Genomic DNA, 20,652 nt, shown 5'->3' on the forward strand with positions numbered 1-20,652 from the left:
CAGTAATTTCGTAGATTTGAATAGCGCTCTTCGACTACTCGATTCTCTATTCGCGAGATTTATCTCTCTCGAGATTCTTTGCGAATTCTTTGTTTTTTTTTTCTCACGATATTCTTTAAAATTTTTCACGAGACAAAAAAAGTGGCACAATAACGAAAGATCAACGTAAGATTCAAAGGTATTTAAAGTTATTGCGTTAAATGTACACTCATTTGTACATTCATCGATATTATAAATACGTGTATTGGATTGTAATATAAACTCGTACAACTGAAATGTCATTGATATAAATGCAACGTAATTGACGTAACTGCGAAAGCAGTTTAACTTATCGCTCCGTTACGCTTTCGAAATAGGTCATTCTGGAAGTATCAATGGAAACACTTTTACTTTCTCCGTATCGTTTTGCTCGGTGATTGACTCGTCTCTGCAATAACCAAAGAAAGTAAAACTTGGTAATGGCTTTCTTCCTTTCCTTTCAGAATTCCCCAACTTTACCGCGAGAGATTTTTCGCTCAACTTTTATGCTAGTGAGAGTAGTGCGCGATTCGGTGCGGATGTTGAGATATTAATGTTTCTCATACAGAGATATATATATATATATTCTCGCCGCCCTTTGCGATCTTTGAAACCCCGTATTCATTTTATATTTAAAAGGTGAGATAAAAAAGTGGAAACACAATTTTTATCCTTAATAATTAATTATCGATAAGAAAAAAAGAATAAAACGATAATAAAATATCGTCGAATAATTAACAAGAGACAAACTAAAAAGATAGTACGCGTATATAATGTTAATATTTCGAATTTTAACTGGTATAAGCTCGCAAGATTATCGTAGAATTTGATAAATAATTTTAATTCGTCCCCTTCTTTTATTTCTTTTCATTTCCCGCGAACGTTCGTGTTTTTTTCAGCGATTGATACACATATATTTTTCGTATTTTCAAATCACCGTTACACCGAAGAACGAATCCTACGTACAAAACATAAAATAACAAGATATAAGATAACGCATAACCGATAATCCCTCAAAACACGACGCACAATGCTCGCCTCGCTTTTCAATTACTTGTTTTACGCGCATGCAGAGCGCGGAAGTTTTAACGAATTTTTCGTTTTATTATTTTTTTTGTTCCAGATATAACTGCGCGAGTGCACTCTTGACCCGCGCGTCGATATATCACGGATCGGGGAGGCGGACGGAAATTTTAATTAAGCATCGGGCACGCGGGAATCGATGCACATCCCTGCGCCTGCGGCTCGCGCGAAATGGGTCCCCGCGAGGCGTAACGTAGAACGTTTTCAGGGCCTCGGGCAGGGCAGATAGGAGGTAGTTAGCGGAGGCAGCCTCGTAAGATTTCGGTGTGGTGGTACGTGTACCTCTCATCCTGTCCACCAGGCCGACCTTAAGCCCCCTTCATAACGAATCCATTTATTTCCAATCCATTTATTATTCAATTACGATTATAAGTAGGTAGGTCTCTCTTATCGATACAATCGAGAGTGATGTCCGGCTGCGACTCGAGTTTATCGTGCATTTTTCCAAGTAAACTTCATAATCGCCACTCGACGATTTTGAATTTTGTTCGTCTCATTTTTTTTTTTTCCGAGATCGGGGAAATTATATTCGAGGGAAAAGTAATAAGTTGAAAAATACGGCGAATTTGAATGGAATCATTTTCCTCCAGCGCAATCTGATACCGCGTGGGAGAAATATCTCTTTCCTCTTGCAAGATGCATAACTTGATATCGATTACATCGACGAATGAATAAATGCAACTACAGTTGACTATAGTAATTGATTTAGTGGTTTTTCTCGATGTTTCCTCGTCGAGAAATATTTTTGTGCAGACTCCTTAAAGTTAGGTTTGCCCACCCGCGCACAAACACACGCAACCCGCGCGTTGCACGTACTTGTGTTTGTCTCTCTCGTCCCTCTCTCTTCCTCCTTCAACCCTCGAGTACCGTTGCCTCGCGCGCGCTCTTCTCTCTCTCTATCCTCCGTCTCCGTCTCGCTCGCCGCGAACACGTTTGTCCCTCCTCGTCGTTCGTTTCGGACCTGAAGACCGAAGGTAGATCGATCGGGCGATTTTCCTCGGGGTTTTCCTCGACGACGACCACCCCGCGACGAGTCGAGAAATTGCTCTCAGGGCTCCCGATTCGAGCGTGGAAAAAAATTCAGGTCGATCGAACGCACTCTCGCGAGAAGGACGATGGGGAAGGGAGGGTGGGAACGAGGGTGGCCGACGGGGAAGGGGGCCGGAAAGGGGAGCGGAGAAAAAGAGAGAGAAAAAAAGAGAAAAGCGGGATAAAGCGAAAAGGGTGTCCCCAAACGAAGCGTGGACATCGCGGATCTCCTGACGGATTTACGTCGGGGGAACGAACGAGGTCACGGACTAGAGAAAGGGAAAAGCCCGCGCTAGAGAGGGAGAAAGAGCGAGAGGGGAGGACAGAGGCGCGGCGCAAAACTTTAACGCGCAAATTATATCAACCTTGAAGCGGCGCGTGAAACGCTGCCTCTGCCGCGCCGCCGAAAAGCTTCTTCTTTATTTTTTCCTTCTCTCTCTCTCTCTCTCTCTCTCGCCTCGCGTTATTCCGTTCGACGCGGTTCGTCGAACGCGACGCGAAAGGCACATCGAGGACGATCCTTCGCATGCCCGCGCATGACGCGATAACGGATCTTATCGGGTCTCTCCGCGCGAAACGAGTCCCCGTTCCAGTTCCCCGCGCCTCCGTCCAATTACGCGATCCCCGAACCCTCCGGCGCGGTATTATCGTTCGTTCGCTCGCTCTCGCCTCCTCATTACGCCGCGAGGCGTTACGCGCGGGAACAATGATATGCGCGCGCGCGGCTACGTACGGTCCTGCTTTTCGACAAACTCGCCGCGACGACTGTCGCCGACCGATAATTCGAGCGACACCGCAAACTCCGCTCGCGCTGGCGTCTGCGAGCGACGCGCAAAAGTTGGCGGAATGAGATCGCCCGCCTGTATCCGGAGATAAATACGCCTCGCGCGCGAGAGAGAGAGGGAAGGAAAAAAAAAAGAGGAGCGCCGCGCGCTCCAGGTGATATCGCGCTCTCTTCGCTCGCCTCGTTTCGCGCGATTTTATTTCCGAGATGGTTAAATTTAACGGGTCGCCGATATACTCTTCTCGCTCATTTGGCCGGATATATTCGCGCCGTTTGTCCGCGCGGATAGTATAGTCTCTATCGATTGATTTCGAAAAATACTATTTCCACCTGGCGCGAATAATCGGATCTGAAAGTTGCCGCAGATCGATGTACAATTAAAAATAATTAGCGGCGTATTACGAAACGTGATACATTCGGCGTATCGATTGCGTTGAATTTTTCCGCGAGTCTAGTCGCGCGGCCTCTGTTCCATGCAACTTTTACGTGACGCCTCGAAATAAGAGCCGAATATATATATATATATATATATATATACGCGATCGTCGAAATAAGCGAAGGCGAAACGTGCCCCAACGCCAAATGAAATTCAATTGGATCGACCATACGAGATAGAGAGAGGGAATCTCGCGTTTCTATCTTACGGCGCTCTTATGCCGATTATAGCGTCTTTAGCGCTCGCTGATACAGCTATTGACCGGTTTAACGTGTCGCCTGGTCTGTTTAACCTGCACTTAGCTCGATCTTTAGCGGAGTATTAAAGTTAACGCCCGAAATATATTGCGAAGACGCATTTTGTATCGAAAATTCCGTATCTATAACAATTTTCAATTCGCGCAACGAGCGAGAATTTCCATAGAAAATGCACCGATGAAGTATTTTCCACCAAAGTGATTTCGTTGATAATTTTCCCCGCGATAAAGAGAGATAGAAGGAGAGGGTCTCGTGCGCGTGCATCTTCAAATGCTAAAAATGTTAAAAATAAAGACGCGGCGTAAATATTTCGCGAGATGAAGATGAAGTCATATCCGACGATTGCCTCGTCGGTATTTTAATTTCGACCCGCCCTTCTCGCGTTTCGCTACAAGATTACCGGCTCGCGCCTATTATCGTTGTTATTATCGTTCCTTATAATAACCGTTTAATAAATTACCGCGGAAAACATCGGGGAATAAAGGACCGATCGATCCATCGCGTCGACCGATCGCGGAACAGGTGGACGCGGACGTTCATTAATTCTAACGATCCGACGAACGCGGATATAATGACGCGTATATACGCGCGCATCGTGACTATTTCTCGATTCGCGCTCGAACCAGTGGCAAAATGACACCGTTAACCTCCGCCGCCTGGCGATAACAAATATCGAGAGGGCAATAATCGTGCGCACGCACCAGTGGACTGCCTGGCTCTTAATGACTCCCACTAGTGCGTATAAAGCCAGCGTACAAGACGTTTCACACACCCCTATTACTGCTGTAGAAATGCTAGAAAATAAACAATTCTTTCTCTCACTCACCGACATCTAGTAGAGTTGTAGTTGATCTGAAAACAAAATATTCCAATTATGTATATACATGCGTGTATGTGTATATATAAATATACGAAAATTTGTTTTTTTGTTGTTCAAATCAGTCCTCGTTGAAATTTTGGTGTTAAATATTTAACGCATTCATGTGTTAATCGAACTGTTTCATTTAGTGGCAAGATTTATCTGTTAAAATTTACAGAAAAAGTGTTGACTTTTTTATTTTATGAGTGGGGATGATAACATCCAAAATTAACATATCCATATTATGTCAAATTAACACAAAAATTTCTGTGAACCGTTTGGAACATGTGATATCTATTAAATTTTTTACTTTTGCATACCTCACTGTTGTCTCGTTGTCGCCCGATGCCTCCCCGGGCCTCCTCCTCCTCTCTCTCGGTCCTTCGTAGCACTCACAACACTCGTGAAAACGAATAATTACGATCGCCCGATACTTTATGCGGCACTCCCGACAGAACGCGTGAATCGCAATGGTACCTGTAACAAATAAAAATATATATATTAGAATAATCTTATTATTTCGTATTATAACATACACGATATAAATATGTAGACTAGAATTAATGATAGATATATATATACGGATCGCAACATATTCGCATGTGCGAAAACAGATCAGGTTAAGGTAGATTAGGTTATGTTGTCCATTGTAGCAAGAGATTTTGAGTTTCTCGCGAAATATGCGTTTCGTACAATTACGACTACAGATACAGATGAACGTTGAAATTATGATGTGCGATTGATAGATATTGCGATACAAAGGTTGGAAACAATTATGCTTACTAATTAATCACAGTGGGACGCAGTTCAAACTGTCTGGTACTCGCGGCGTTTCGGTAATGGCCGAAACTATTCGCTACTCTACAAACATCGGCAACTTCATTCTAATAGCGCGCGCAATACTATATGTATATACTATGATTTGATATTAAAAATTAAAACTCGAAGAAAATTTGCTCGACAAGATATTTAGATTTTGAATATAATATTAATAATTCTCAAATATCGACTGGCATCTCATCACAATATTTATAGTTATATGTATTCGTTTGTCTTTATTTTATTTGAATATATTTTGTTGCGTTTAGAAGGCAGCACTCTTTTTTTAGAACTCATATTAAACTATAATTTTTTTAAACCCTGATAATTACTGATAAGGAAAATGCCATAGGACAAAGTAATATGCTGCGTAAAGTTGGCATATTAATTTGTCCTTGGACATTTTCTTCGGTTTAATCGCCAGAACTGTTGTTTAAAAGAATTCTATTCTTGATATAAATTATTGAAAATAAAGCCAGAACTTAATTTATTTATAATATTCCATTAAATAATATGCTAGCTTCACATACACTTCCGACTCGTGCTAGTTTTTCGCTTTCTATCTAATGTCCCCAACCTATTCATGTAAATGTATTTATAAGTAGTATAAATTAGGTATTAATAATAAAATTATAAGAATAAGAATATTAATCAGACGATAAGTAAAGTATAAATTTTAGCACTGACTATACATGCATAAACTATCGTATATATATTATTGTATAATAATTAAATAATATATGTCATTATATAATATATATAATAAAATATATAGTTTATGTAGAATCAGTGCTAAAAGTTTAAATGTTTTTACTTTCTTGTTCCATAATTATTAATAGCTCATTCTTTATATTATTCGTTTTATCCCATTATTATTTAAATCAATTTACACATCGTTTAATTGAATCGCTTCTCTCTCTTTTTCTCGGTAAATTAAATTCAAAGTACATTTTATTCTCGATGCAGAGAGGAGTCTACACACATGCTACATGATTTTATTCCTTCCTGCACAACATAACAACTTTTCAAACTCGCCGCCCGATGCAAATACGTACGTACGTACATACGTCGGTTTCACAAAAATAACGCGTCGCCGTGCAACAATATCCGCCCCACCTACTCGACGACGGTACCCTCTGTCCGCGACACACGTGTTATTTATGATTAGAACGGGATTACCCCGAGGGACATCGATGTAACGTCCGATCTCGGTCGTCTCGATCTAGGATGGGACACAAACGCCTGCCTATGGGTTGTGGGACACGCGCGCGAATTTTTGCGAGAACGAAAATTGTCGACGTAAACCTCCGCGCGCGTTTACAGAGACATGCGCGTTTCTCTCTCTCTCGCTCGTATATACACGTGCGTGATATGTGTGGACTATTACGTAGCATACATAGGGCGGAACGGCGTTTGCTGTGACGTCACGCGCGGCTCTTGCCACGACTACGCCTTTAACGAGGGAAGGAAAGAGGCGGAAAGAGGGAGAGAGAGAAAGAGAGAAAACTGCTCCGATGACGTTATTCTCCGTAAAACCCCGGGCTCAACTACCCACGTGTCGGCCTCGTGAACCCTTTCAGTTGGGAATCTTCAAGTTCTCTCGCAAAAGTTGTTGTATGCGAGTCGATGCATCGAACGAAATTGATTATATCAATCGGGCATTCAATCCTGTCTCTCACAGTTGGAAAATTTGTTTTTGTTAGAAATAGTTAAAATTTTTGTGTTAAATGTCAAACACATACAGGTTTTAACATATTGCTGTTGTGTTAATTGACCTTAAATGTTACATTATTAAAATAACTGAAAAACAATGTAAAAATAACACAATGTGCATCTATTTTTAATCTGACACGATAAATATATTTTGTTTCATTTAGTGGCAAGATTTATCTGTGTTAAAAAGAAAAAAAATGTTGATTTTTTATTTTATAATATAAATGGTTTTCATTAATTTTGTATTGAAATAGTAACACAGTACTTGTGTCTCCATTAAACATATTCCATATTCTGTTAAATTAACACAAAAATTTCTGTGAACCGTTTGGGACGTGTGATTAAATTTAACAGAAATTGTTCAACTGTGTTTAAACGTTGCGATCGACAAAAATATCTTTTTAGTTTCTTTGAAACTCTCGTATACGAGAGATGACGATAATAATAATAAGAGAGAAAGTAGATGCGACACGTAATATCATGCAAATGATAATAATATCAATTCTCTCGTTCACGTGTGCGATATCGATCGATGGATTAAAGATATAATCGCGTCCTTATTCCTCCACCGAAATGTATACAGAGAGGAAGTTGTAATAATGTCCCTTCGCGTCTCTCCCGAGCAATTAAGGCGAGTATTTATGGATGTTAATTCCATATCGCGTTTTTTTTTTTGCGATTCTCTCCCGCAAGATTAGCAATTACAATCGCGCCACCGCGCTTTAAACCCCTCGGAGTTCTCGCGGATTATTATGTATGTATTTGTGCAAACTTGCGAAACTTAGTTACGAGATGTTAACCGGATAATTTTCGCTTTAAAAAGAGTGGCGCGCTTTAACTGGTCTTTATTACGTTTTGGCCGCTAATCGTTTCAACGAGAGTAAGAAACAAAGATTGCGACGATAAAGTTTGCGTTCGCGATCTCGAAAGGTAGGCTTTAATCGAGTGCCACTCGGAAACAATATACTTTAATTATTATATCGTTCTCTCGTTCGAAACACCTCTTTTGATACGTCGCCGCGCCGCCATTGTTGTAATGTGATTGACGAAATTTAATGAAAATATCGTCGCGCGACCGCGTTTATACACGCGGGAAAAGAGAGGCGGAAAATGACGCGGAAATGCAAAATTTGCGAAACGCACAACAAGAGGAGAATTAATGCTAAACTGAAGCGACTAAAGATTAATTTGCAAATTACCTTAACGGAAACAATTTGCAGCGAGTTAAGTCCTCGTTTAAGACGTTATTAATTCGCGGCGGCAGCTTGTGACGATGAGAGAAAGAGATGATGTCCGAGAGAAGAATCGCACAACAGATATTTATCTCGCTTATGCTAATGAGGAACGGGAACGGTAGTACGTGTGTTTAGTGATACCAATTTTAATTCGTATCTCCGCGAAGGGATCGAAAATTGACGTTGGAAATTACGTTGGATATCGTCGAAATGATCGCGGTCGTGCGCGCCTCCCTTATATTCCAGGATATTCTCTTCGAGCGAAGAATATCGCGAACGTACGAGATCGGATCGCCCGGTATATCTCGCCGAATCGGCCTCCTTCTTCTTCTTCCTCCACGAGAAGTCCATCGCGTGCACCGTCGCCATCATCTTCGACGTATACATAATTTCGCTCGGTCGCTCTCTCCCTAATCAACTCCTCGCGCGTTCTTCTCTCCTTTTCTCTCTCCCTTTTTTATACGCTCGTTTACCTTTCTCGTCCCGTGTTCTCGCGTATCAGGTGCGTCACGAAGCTCTCCCGGTGCCCGAAGGCATCGATTTCGATGGCCAACGTCGCCCAACTCGCTGGCTCGACGTCGTATAAGAAACTCGTCTACCTCGCCCTCATCCTCCCTCTATCGCGCCGCTGGCGTAATTTTGGACCCGGATCTCTCGCGCGAGAGAGGAAGCCTCGCTTTCTCGATCGGAGGATGGAAGAAGCTTCGGAATGGAGTAGACGTTGGGTGTTCGAGGGATGGAAGGTGGACGAAGACGCGAGGGAGAAGCCGCCACGGCCGTGTGACGGAGAAGGGTGACCCGAGGAAGGAAGAAGAGAAGGAGGAAGAGGGACACCTTGCTGGAAACGCGTCGGTTCGCTAAGTATAGGCGTCCTCGCGACGCCGGCCGTCAATATACTACCCCTAACTAACCCCCCGGGGGGTCCGTGGGTGGTGTTGCTGACGGAGAAAGGCAGGCGGGATCGAGCGAGAGGGTGGAAGAAGCGGGAGAAACGCGCGCGATGGCGCGCGAGGGACGCTCGAGCGAGAAAGGGCGGAGGGTCGCGACGACGAGGATCGCGAGACGCGAGAGAGAGAGAGAGAGAGAGAGGCTGATTGCGAGAGAAAGGAGGACGGAGGATATTAGAAGGGAGAGAGGAAGGTGGATGCTTGTGCACGAGGGGTCGTCGCCGTCGCCAACGTCGTCGTCGTCGTCGTCGTCATTCTCCTCGTCGCCGAGACCCGCTGCTTGCTTGTTGTGTGCGCGAGAAGGTAGATGGGCACTACTATCCGAGCATCCTATCCCATCCTATCCTCCCGGCGCTATCCTATATCCTGACGTGGCTTAGTTTAGCTTAGGGCCTCGCCAGCCTGGAAGCTTTCTCATCGGAGGGAAGAGGACGGAAACACGCGAATCACCGACGCGAGAGGAACGAACGACGCGGAGAGAGAGAGAGAGAGAGAGAGAGACGGCGAGAGCGAGATCGCGAAGGAAGGCCAGAGACCGCGGATGGTCGGAGGATGGGTGAAATGGGGTGGCGGGTTGGAGGACTCGCAACGACGACTACGACGACGACGACGACGACGACGACGACGAGGGAGATAGAGCGCGTCGAGAGAGCGTAGAGTTGGCGGCGGTAGGACATTGCGGATATATTCGCCTCTATCCTAGCAGCCTGCCGAGAGAGAAGCGACCCATCCACCCTCCGACCGACCGGCGGCGCAACGCGGCATCCTCTCCGGGGTTTCTCTCTCCTGACCATCCTGCGACGTAATCAGCGAGAGAACCCACCCACCCGCCCTCTTCCACGTCATCCCGTCACCCTCCTCCCACTCGTTCGCGCTCGCGCCCACTTCCACCCTCTCCTCTTCCTTCTCCACTTTGGATCTCGCCACGATCCACCCTCTCTTCGCGCTCTCCCTACACACCCCCTTGGCATCCCTTACACACGGCGGCTGCCGTGGCATGCATCTATCCGGACGTCTATCTACCTATCTATCTCGATGCACTGGGTGTCCGTCCGAAAACCAGCTTCCATTTCTCCGCTTGAGTAAACGGCGAGCGAGCCAACGCGGGTTTTCATCCCCCTCCCGCCTGTTTCCCCGCATCTCTTTCCCGCCTTTTACACCGCGATCCCAACGAATGCCTCCGATCCTATCGCGCTTTAACTCTCGAATCTTTAACTTGTATAAACGCTATAAAGATGCCAATCTGTCGAATTGCTCGGTTTTCATACGGAACTCGGTTTCGTGTTTCGGTATATATAAATAAAGAAGTGCGAAATCAACCGCCGATTCGTCGAATCTTTAATAGCCTTTAACATTATGACGTCATGGTTTATCGGTTGATTATTATCATCCGTTATTAATATGCCTCATTGGTGTACATGTCTTGTTTAAATATGCAACCGAGTGCATTTGCGAAATTACATGTAGTGTCAACAGAGAGCGAATTAAAGGAGATAACTAGACTATTTGCTGAAATTATTCAGCGTAATATCGAGCCTGCAGATCTGATTAAAAAAAAAAAGAAAAAGAAAAAAAAGAAAAAAAAGAAAAAAAAAGTAAAGAGAAATATGATATATATTATATGTAGGTATAATTTATTATACAAATTATATGCAAGTCATGGATTCTTGCGAAATCGATTACGTAATTTTGAACATGAAAATTTTCGTTAAAATGCAGCTAAAATCAGCTGTAAATAGAGAAATAAGAAGCGTCAAAGGAAAATATTATCGCTTGCGGCTGACCGAGTTTTAATCCTTCTGTCGAAATATAATTTTCGTCTTTCATCACTTCATTTTCACCTCCTTCGACAGCGTATTTTCGGTATACATTTTGCAACAATAACTTTATAATACATACAATTGTTAAGTGATATCTAAAATGCTTTCCTATTATGTATGAGATTTTCAAACCGGTTTCGAGTCAACAGGGAGTCCAAAACCGAATATATTTTTACTAAGTAGTTTGGTAATTTATTATCCTTTTACCTTCAGACACATACGACTTAGGATTCGGACTTAGAATCGGCTGTCCGAACTCTTGTATTGTACTATTGTAGAAATTGAAAAAATCTGCCCTTAATAAAGCAAATGTTTTTTAAGTCAGGTATTCATTTATTGAGCAAAGGTTTCCGATACCTACCGTATAACTTGAGTCACAGATATTTTTGATAAAATATCTTTTGTCATAGATATAACTTTCAATTAGATATTAATAAAATTAATATTCTTGTAAATATATACATGTTTTGCGCATCAATTTTTCGAAACGCTAAACTGTATTTTTTTTGTATTATGTATATTAAATTATTTAATAGAATATATATATGTATATATATATATTATTCTACGGCACACTGAAAAATAATTTAATATAATACAAAAAAATTTTACAGTTTAGCGTTTCGAAAAATTTGATATTTACATATATGTATATAGTTGATCGTATTGTATAGATATACATACAATATTTGGGGAAAAAATAAAAAAATTTAATAAAAGTTGAAAAAGCTGAAGAAAAGCACATAATACAAAGTTACAGTTTAGTCTTTGAAAAGATTTACGGTTCGCACATCATTCTATTCCGATTCTTTACAACTGTATTAATTAGAATTTCCAAAAATATTTACTGCAAAAGCAATGGTAGTCGTTCAGAAGTTACAAGAGTAAGAGCATAAAGGCAAAAAAAAGGCTCATTCCCTATTGAGAATGTCTTTTCACATCTTTTTTTTCATTACATCATTGATTCGATATGGGTACTTATGGTTTCTCTGACTCTTTGGTTCTCTTCATAATCATGGATAATAAAAAGTGTCGAGACAGTTCTTTGTTAGCAAATGAGTGCATTTGCACTATTATCGGCATCACACGGGAAACTAATGTGTCTTGGGAAACACCGACTTTTTTTTCAGAATCTTCACTCGAAGATAAATTGCTATAATTACGAGCAACGCATCTCTCTTCGATATTCATTAAAAATGCTTATTTGTGAAATTCATCAAAGCGATAAAGCAATCCGCCTATAATTCCGAATTTTAATGTCAAATCAGAGATCGCGAGCAAATGAAAAGCTGATATCGCACTAACAATAAACCAAGCGAAAGGTTAATAATTACAAACGAATTCCCAGTAATTGAAAAGAGAGAGAGGGAAACGTTCGCGTATATGCGAAAATTACGCGCGATCGTTTCATCGCGAGATGAAAAAAAGAGACAGAGAGAGAAGCCTCGATCGCGGCTCGACGAAAGCGCGATCGAAATTTCATTTTAATCTCGAAATCCCGCGGCACATAATGGCCACTTTACTCCTCTCTCTCTCTCTCTCTGTCGCTTTCAGCCTCCTTTTTTCGCGATGCGCCGCGAGCAATTACGAATACGAGCGATGCTGAAAACCGAAGAAGAGTAGAGCGAGACGACGACGACGACGACGATGTGGGAATACAGTGCGGCGTACACGTGTATCTGTTATTGTGATATGGATGTTAATAGGTTAGGGGGTCTCCGGAGAATGTGGGGTGAATCACGATTTCGATAAGGGTTTATGTTCCTCCCCTCTCTCTCTCTCTCTCTCTTCGATGCGAACGGCGCTCCTGCTCTTTCCCTCCCACCCACCCGTCCTTTCCGCGTTCTCTTTCTCTCCGTATTACGCTGTTTCTCCCTCTTCTTCCGGCCGGCTCGCTCATTGAAAACCGGCTCTAGGGCCGCGCCGGCCGGCTTTTGCATTCGCGCTCGCGTGTCTCGCATATATGCGCGCGCGCGCGCGCGCGCGTATGTGTTTTATAGCGCAGACGTCAGAACACGTGTACCGCTCGTTAGAGAGCACGGCGAGAAAGAGGGAAAGAGAGGGAACACCGCGTGTGTACGTATGTTGCACTATACGCGGTAACGATCGTCGACCACCGCGCTCCGATATTCGGCTCTTATTCTCTTCCGTCCCGTGACACGGCAACTTTTTTTTCTTTCTCGAGGCGACGGATATTAAATCGTTAATAAGTCAATTTATGGTCGCACGGAGAAAGAGAGAGAGAGAGAGAGAGAGAGCGAGGATGGACTGCCGAAAAGGTTGCCCGAGCGCGCCGGAAGTGGATATCCGGCAATTCCGAGGCCCTGCGAACACTTTCGGCATTATTGTACCTACACTCGCATGTACATTACATTTCGCGAATTTTATATACGCACGTACTACGTACTATTTTCCGTATAAATTGATACGAAATTATATTTCATCGATCCTTCGACGATCGATCCTCTCGCGTTCTTCTCCACAACTTCTCGGCAACTTCCTCGCGCTTTCGTCACCCGAAAGTTCGCGTGCGGACGTAATGTTTATAAAGTTTCACCAGCTCTCCCTCTCTCTCTCTCTCTCGCTCATCTCCTGCGCGCAATCAACGAGCTATAATCCGTTCAGTTGCACGACAAAGTTTGAAACTCGTCGGGCGGCCGCCCACACGCGGCTGTCCGCGGCGGCAGCGTCTGCGGCAATGCCGCGGGGAAGAGAGGGCGGGGGAGGGGGAGGGAGCGGAAACGCATACCGAGAGCAATTATGACGTGCATGGTAACGTTTAACGGCGGCGACGCGCCGGCCGCGCGTTAAATACCGTCGAATATAACATTTCTGCCGACACGACACTCCCTCCCCCTCTTCCAACCCCCTTTCCGGCCCACGCTCTCGCGCGCACGGCCGCGGCGGCGCGTCATCGCGCGTAAATACTGACGTCACCGCGCGTCGTTATTCGCGCTTCGCGAGAGAGGAGCGCGCTTTTCTTTGTCGCGAGCGCGACGCGCAAAAATAGACGCCTTTTATTGCGTCTCTCTCTCTCCCTCTCTCTCTTTTTCTGAATATTTTACGAGAATCAAATTAGGTAGAAATCTCGATTACCGATGCGGAATCATCCCTCGTTGATTAGCGTGAAAATATTGGAAACCAGTTTTACGCCATCCAAACGAAGAAGAGAGAGAGAGAGCTAAACGTATCGTAATAGCGCCAGGCGATATCCGATTTCCAAGTGGCTCGAATTTTTTAATAACCTGCTTTTTTATCGATATACAAGGTGTAGTTAAATAAGTGCGAAAGTTTAAGATGACTCTTTATCGAAAATTAAGGAGTTTCTTATATACATAAACATATACTCTTGCATCCCTCCCTGAGAAAAGTTAAGTTTTTATTTTTTTCTCAAATTTCAGAGAAATTAGAAAAATGAAACTCGATGTGGATATTTTCCATTAATAAAAAGGATATTTTTTTGAGCTTTCTGTATCGTAAAACCAACAACCCTTATTTAATATTTTTATTTTTAGAGAGTATATATTTATATAAGAAACTCCCCTTAACTTTCGACAACAAAGAATCACTTAAAAAATGTTTCGCACTTATTTATATACACCCTATATATTATATATAAAAGATGAGGATGCGGCATCATTTAAAGACGAATAAACAAGATCTAATGATCGTCAAAGGGGAGTGTGTACTGATTTTTCGATATTCTACGTTAACGAGCGTTCGTTAAACTCTCCCGTACATTTAAGAGTAGGAAGAAAAAAGAAAAACATAAAGGATAATTCCGGGGAAAAACGAACACGCGAAGGCAAATAATCTGGAGCGATTCGACAAGCTCTCGCCGCGCGCATCTTCGACGAAGCGGCGGACCTCATTTTTCGATATTCGCCTTTAACGAACGTTTCCCTTCGTATAGTACGTCCTCTCGAGTTAGTACGGCGCGCACGTAATGATGCCGCGCGATAAAACCGCGCGTCTCGGCGACGACGACGACGACGACGACGATAGTCGAAGATCCCGTCGTCGTCGTCTTTCGAACGCGAGAGTTCGACTTTATTCCGCAGTTTTCCACACACCGCGTTTTACACATATACACGTAGATATAGACACACACATATACATGTATAGACGAAGGGAACGAAGGGATAGCGGCATGTTCGATGCTCTCAACGTTGGCTCTCGTGTGCACGGTTCGCAGGGCATGTAACCGCGTAGGTGTAATATACGTACACACACATACATGTACATACACACATACATATATATACATATATATATATATATATATATATATATATATATATAGATATACGTGTGCAAGGCGTTTTCCACCTCGCGCACTTACACGTGTGCCTCTCTCTCTCTGCGAGAGGACGGTATAGTACATACATAGGCTAGGTACTATCTAGTATCTAGTAATACGGGGTACTAGGTACGTGCGCGCCGCGGACGCCAAATAGTGGTTCGCATATTCAGAGATAGCGACGTCGCTCAGCGCGATCGTCCCTGATTTAGGCCCTCGTTCCATCCTCCTCTCTCTCGCGCTCTCTCTCTCTCTCCTCCCTTCGTCGCCGACCGCGTTTCTCCCTCGGTCGCCGTTCCATCTTCCCTCGCGCGCTCGTACACGCGGATATATACATGTGTATGTGTGAGATATATATATATATATATATATGTACATATACAGGCGACACAGGCGCGCTCGGGGTCCACGGATAACGTCCTCGATACGCCGCGCGGCAACGGCGGCACGACATCGAGGCGCTCCGAAAAGCGCTATCTCGCAGCACCTCGCTCGGAGCCTCGACTAATCAGCGCTTCGATCCGTGCTTTCGAGCGTCCTACTTTGATCATCGCCCGCTTCGCTCGTTCCCTCTGTGAGCGCGACGCGCTCGTGTAACGACGTTGTACCGTGTATAAATCGGAGATCCGCGCGCGAGGAAATTCTCCCTCCTCTCTCTTTTCTATCTCTCTCTCTCTCTCTCTCTCGCGAACGAATATCGCGAGCGTGCGCGAGACCCTCGGCGACGAGATACGTCGATGAGAAGCGCGATATATTTAGACGGGGCGCGCGCGCGGCGAGAGATGAGAACCGTCCATCGAGAGAGATTCTACTACGTCGCGTCGTTTTTCGTTCGGGTCTATCCGCTTTAAAGCACGCCCGATTTCGCTCGTCGCGCGCTTAACAATCTCGCGCTTCTTCGTTACACTCGGCGAACGCGCGCGCCATTTTGCCGCGTTTTCGCATCCCTCGGTCGAACGTTAAAAATCTCGCGGACAAAATGGGTCAACCGGCTAAGCTGCACGGGGAAATATCCGCGCGCGCGCACACACCCTTGAGAAAGCGATATAATTAATTTATAAATTCGCGAAACACGCCCCGTCAGGGGGATACCGCATTATGGATGGCCCGTGAAAACGGGGAGATTTACGAGCGTGATGCGAATTTCCTCGAAATTGACTCTGGCGGTATAGGAGACGACGGGAAACTATATATATATATATACAAGATACGGACCTAAAAAAAACGAGAGAGAAAAAAATTTGTTTCGCCAAATCTCTCGTATGCGTGAAAGAGAAAATTGACAGAATATATATCGTACGTATATAAACGATCTCGCTATGTCGCGAAATACGCGACTCGCCAAGTTCGTGGTTGAGAAACACTGAGCCAGCTGCCGCGGCGCGGTGGTATCTCCGCGTTGTCTGCTACCTCACACCCTCGTCTTGCGTCCCACGTGGATGCCGGTCGAAGGGGTCGCGCGGAATGAGGGTGACGCGCGGGGCCGTGGCGGCGCGGCGCGGCGCGACGGGGAGATGAGCGAGGGGGGGAGGGGGGGAAGGACGGAATGACGGCGCGGCGCGGCGTGGCGAGGCAGGGCGCGGCGCGGCGCGGCGCGGCTCGGCGCGGGAAGGGAGGGAGGGAGACGGCCGAGGGCAACGTCGACGATGAGGGAGGCGCGAAGGGACGAAAGGGAGGAGGTAGGTAGGTTGCTTCGGTATGGGTTGGGTCGGGTGGTCAGAGGGGGCGGAAGTGGGCGAAAGGGTCGAGGGATACCGCCGTTGCCGTCGCCGCCACCCACTGACCATCTCTATACCCTACCTACCTACCTACCTACCTACCTATCTACCCCTCGTCGTCGTTGTCGTTCAGGCTTCTCTCTACGTGCCCTACGAAAAAAAAGAAAGAAAGAAAGAAAGAAAGAAAGAAGGGAAAAAAAGAATCCTCTTATATAACGTCGCAAGGCGCCGCGCGAGATCCGCGAAGGACGACGTGAGAAGCGTCCGCGCGTTCGACGTCTCCATTTCGCGGAGATTCTCCTCTGATATTTCGTTCCTCGGCAATTTGTCGGAGATAAAAAGTTGAAGAGCCAAACGAGAAAGAGAGAGAGAGAGAGAGAGAATAATACGTAGGATGGGAAGAGAGGGTGGAGAACGAGAGGAAAGTGTTTAAACGCGATCACTGGGACACGACGGCGCGTTGTGCTTGCTCGCAATATATTTTTCCTCCTCTCCTCTCCACCACCGTCTGTTTCTCTCGCTTCCCCCCCCCCACCCCACCCCCTCCCCGCGCACTTTCCCTCTATCACTCACAAAGTACGAAGAGAGAGCGAGAGTTGCGGCGTTTGAGTGCGCGTTGTACGGTGCAATAAATTCTACTCGTAAATTATAATACAGTGGCGTAGGTCATGGACCGAGAGAACGATACGCACGCCACGTGCTTTCCCCACGCGCGCCTTCGCTTGTATACATTCTGTCTCGCTCCGTTTCACGGCCCCCCCCCCCACCCTCCTTCCGCCGCCCCGTCGACGATTACTGAATGTGTTCACGTATTTACTCTTTGGTATTATTATTATTATTACTTCTCCGTTGTGGAGTGCGAGATATCGGACACATGCATGCGCCGATTACCCACCGTCGATGCGAAACAATCTCCTCTTCCTTAGCGCAACAGTTTTGCACAATAATGTCGTCGAATATATATATATGTACGATAATATACGTACATAACGGAGTCTCGGCAACATTTGCAACTATTTCCGATGTATTTCGCAAATTTCTGTACATATATATGTACCTCAGCAGCGCGATATATATATATGCTTTTAGTTGTTATCTTCCGAGTTTGTATTTACATTTTTTTTTGTTTCCGCTTTTGCTTTCATTAATCATTTAATTAATTTAATAATCGTTGAAGATGTATAAGCGCGAGAGATTTTTTCAATTATATTTTCGTTAGTTTTTTCTAACGATATTGCCAATTGTTGGTAAGTACGTGAGAGGTCTAGTGTTTCCGCCGCGAATTATAGTTTCGAAGAGGGCGCCAGTTTACGGGATCGATGTTTTATCGACAGATGTATTATACAGAATGAAAAATTATTTACAAGAATTTAAGTATTCATAACAAACCTGGACTACTACACTGAAAAAAATATTTGCGTAAATATACGTGATTGTGCTAGATATTTTTCCGACCCAGCATATATAATCACATGCAATATTGCTATACTTATAGATTACAGATTATATGCATAATTTCGTATGTAATAAATTCTTATATATTTTCAAGATTAAAAATATTCCACTAAACATGGAATTAAACAAAGGAAATGATAGTAATGCTTATATAAAAAATAAAGTTCTAATAAAGTAAAAATAGTAGTTATACCTGTATTTTTACATTAATAGATATGTATTTTCACTTTAAACAAAACAAATGGAAAAAATTACAGTGATTATTTTTCCACTGTATATACATATGTAGGTATATAAAAAAATCAAGAAAACTAAATAATTACCTACAGTTGTTTTATCGATCTTTTGTATAGGGTCAACCTAGCTCAAACGATAAGAAAACTAATTATTTAACTTTCTTGGTTTTTTATACACACATATATAATAACTCAGATTTGTTATTACACAAATAACTGATTTGTTGTGTAAGCAAGATGGTTGTTGCATTAAAAGGAATTCTGGTAGATTCGACCAGTAATTCTGTTTCGTCCATTTTCAAACAGAATTTTTGTTAATGCAACAAAGTTTTTTCCAGTGCGCGAAATTCTTTAATTCTTGTAAAGAATTTTTCATTCTGTATAGCCAATAAAAAGTAAGCATTATGATAATTGAAGATTCATAATTGGAATTTCGATGAATTAGAATATTAGGGCGAAAAAAGCTAAATTTACATGACTCGATTATCTTCAATTTCAATGTTAGTAATTTTCCAGCGTCGCCTAATTAGAAAGTATCAATCTATAGATATTACGTGTCTATTTTCCCGCGCATTCAACAGAGAAAACTATTAACATATATTTACAAAGATATCTTTGTCTTTTTAATTTTGACGCGGCGCTTGATCGATTTACGCACAAGTATATTTATTATAATTTCGACTAATTGGTGCGGTTATCTGTTGATACTTTTTATTTTATGATATTACTTTTCTATTTAATTAAATTTTAATTTAAATTGATGTATTTATTTTTTTTTAATCCTGTGACAATTTGAAAAATATGCTCTCGACAAATATACATTTTTTCCATGTCAAAGATTAATTAGAAATTAAATTGTTTGCGTAATTTCAAATTAGATGCAAAAATTTTGAGAAAAAAACATTGTATAGGAAATAAGGGTAATACTGAAAAAGAGCTTCGTCCTCTCCAATTTTGCCGAAATCTTATAATAATGTGTTTCTGTGCGTAAAATATAAATCAGATTTTAACTTAATAAATTCGCAATATATTAATAAATCAAATAGTTTGACTCACATTTCGACTATTCTTCTTCGATCTCGGCGAATTCCTCGCCGGCATCATTTTTTCTGAAGAAAATCTGCGTCGGGAGCTGTCCTCGTAGATGCTTCCGAAGCACTCGCGGTACTTTTTTCGTTCGCGACGTGCGGCGACGTCCGGGTTTTAGCTGTCACATTTGCGACGCGTTTCGGCAAAACGCGAGAATCGCGGGAGCATATTCGCGCGCGAATAAAACCGATGCTCCGTGTTTTCGCGTCGCCGCTTTTTTCAAGGCCTCCTTACCGGAGAGCCTCGTCGAACGACGAAGGCGACCTCCTCCGCGGCGCACTCAGGAGTCGCGGATATTCCAGAATTGACATCCACACTTTGCTATATTTTATATTCCACTGATTATTCCAAAATTGCGATGGCCATTACACTTCTCTGTATTTCACATTTCACTGAATATTCGACGACGAAGAAATCGCGCGCCGATTTATTTATTGTCGATCGCGTATTTCGGAGACGTCACGACAAGTATTACCACTTGTTCGAAAGAAAATTGTCGGGCGAATTTCGAAGAAAAACGCGATCGCGATTTCCGAACTGTCAACGCGCGGATGCGCGTATTATAGATGGTTCCGAGAAATGGATGAGCGTCGTCGAAACTCGCGGATAAATAAACATCTTATGGCCGCCGCGATTCCCAGAATCGGCCGAGCAGCGGCGCTCGACGCGATTCCGAGAATCAGGCGTCTAGACAAAACAAGGATACCGTTTTAGGAACACTCGCGATCGTCGCGTATATATTTCGATGACAGGCTTGTTTTTTTTTGTTTTTTTTTAATTTTATCCTGCACTGACTAACTAGCACACTGGTATACGATAAGTTCGAGCGAGACAAAAAATATACTCGTCTCACA

At 43.5% G+C, this 20,652-nt stretch overlaps 1 protein-coding gene across 2 annotated transcripts in view; it reads right to left on the minus strand.

The window, feature by feature from the left end:
- Positions 1-20,634, minus strand: part of LOC114927856 (uncharacterized) — a 120,486-nt gene extending 99,852 nt beyond the window's left edge. The window contains exons 1-3 of one of the 2 annotated variants that reach the window (XM_085484292.1): positions 19,766-20,634; positions 4,787-4,943; positions 4,434-4,459 (exon numbers count right to left, since the gene is read on the minus strand). In XM_085484292.1, coding sequence (XP_085340418.1) covers positions 4,434-4,439 — 6 coding nt within the window. In that variant the 5' untranslated portion in view covers positions 4,440-4,459; positions 4,787-4,943; positions 19,766-20,634. Of the gene's footprint in view, positions 1-4,433; positions 4,460-4,786; positions 4,944-5,249; positions 5,313-19,765 lie in introns of those variants that run through there. The other variant, XM_085484293.1, reaches the window with a different exon arrangement.
- Positions 20,635-20,652: the final 18 nt, after the last annotated feature.

Source organism: Nylanderia fulva, unplaced genomic scaffold (assembly GCF_048542155.1).
Source record: "Nylanderia fulva isolate GAGA-0341 unplaced genomic scaffold, ASM4854215v1 Scaffold3, whole genome shotgun sequence".
Lineage (NCBI taxonomy): Eukaryota > Metazoa > Arthropoda > Insecta > Hymenoptera > Formicidae > Nylanderia > Nylanderia fulva.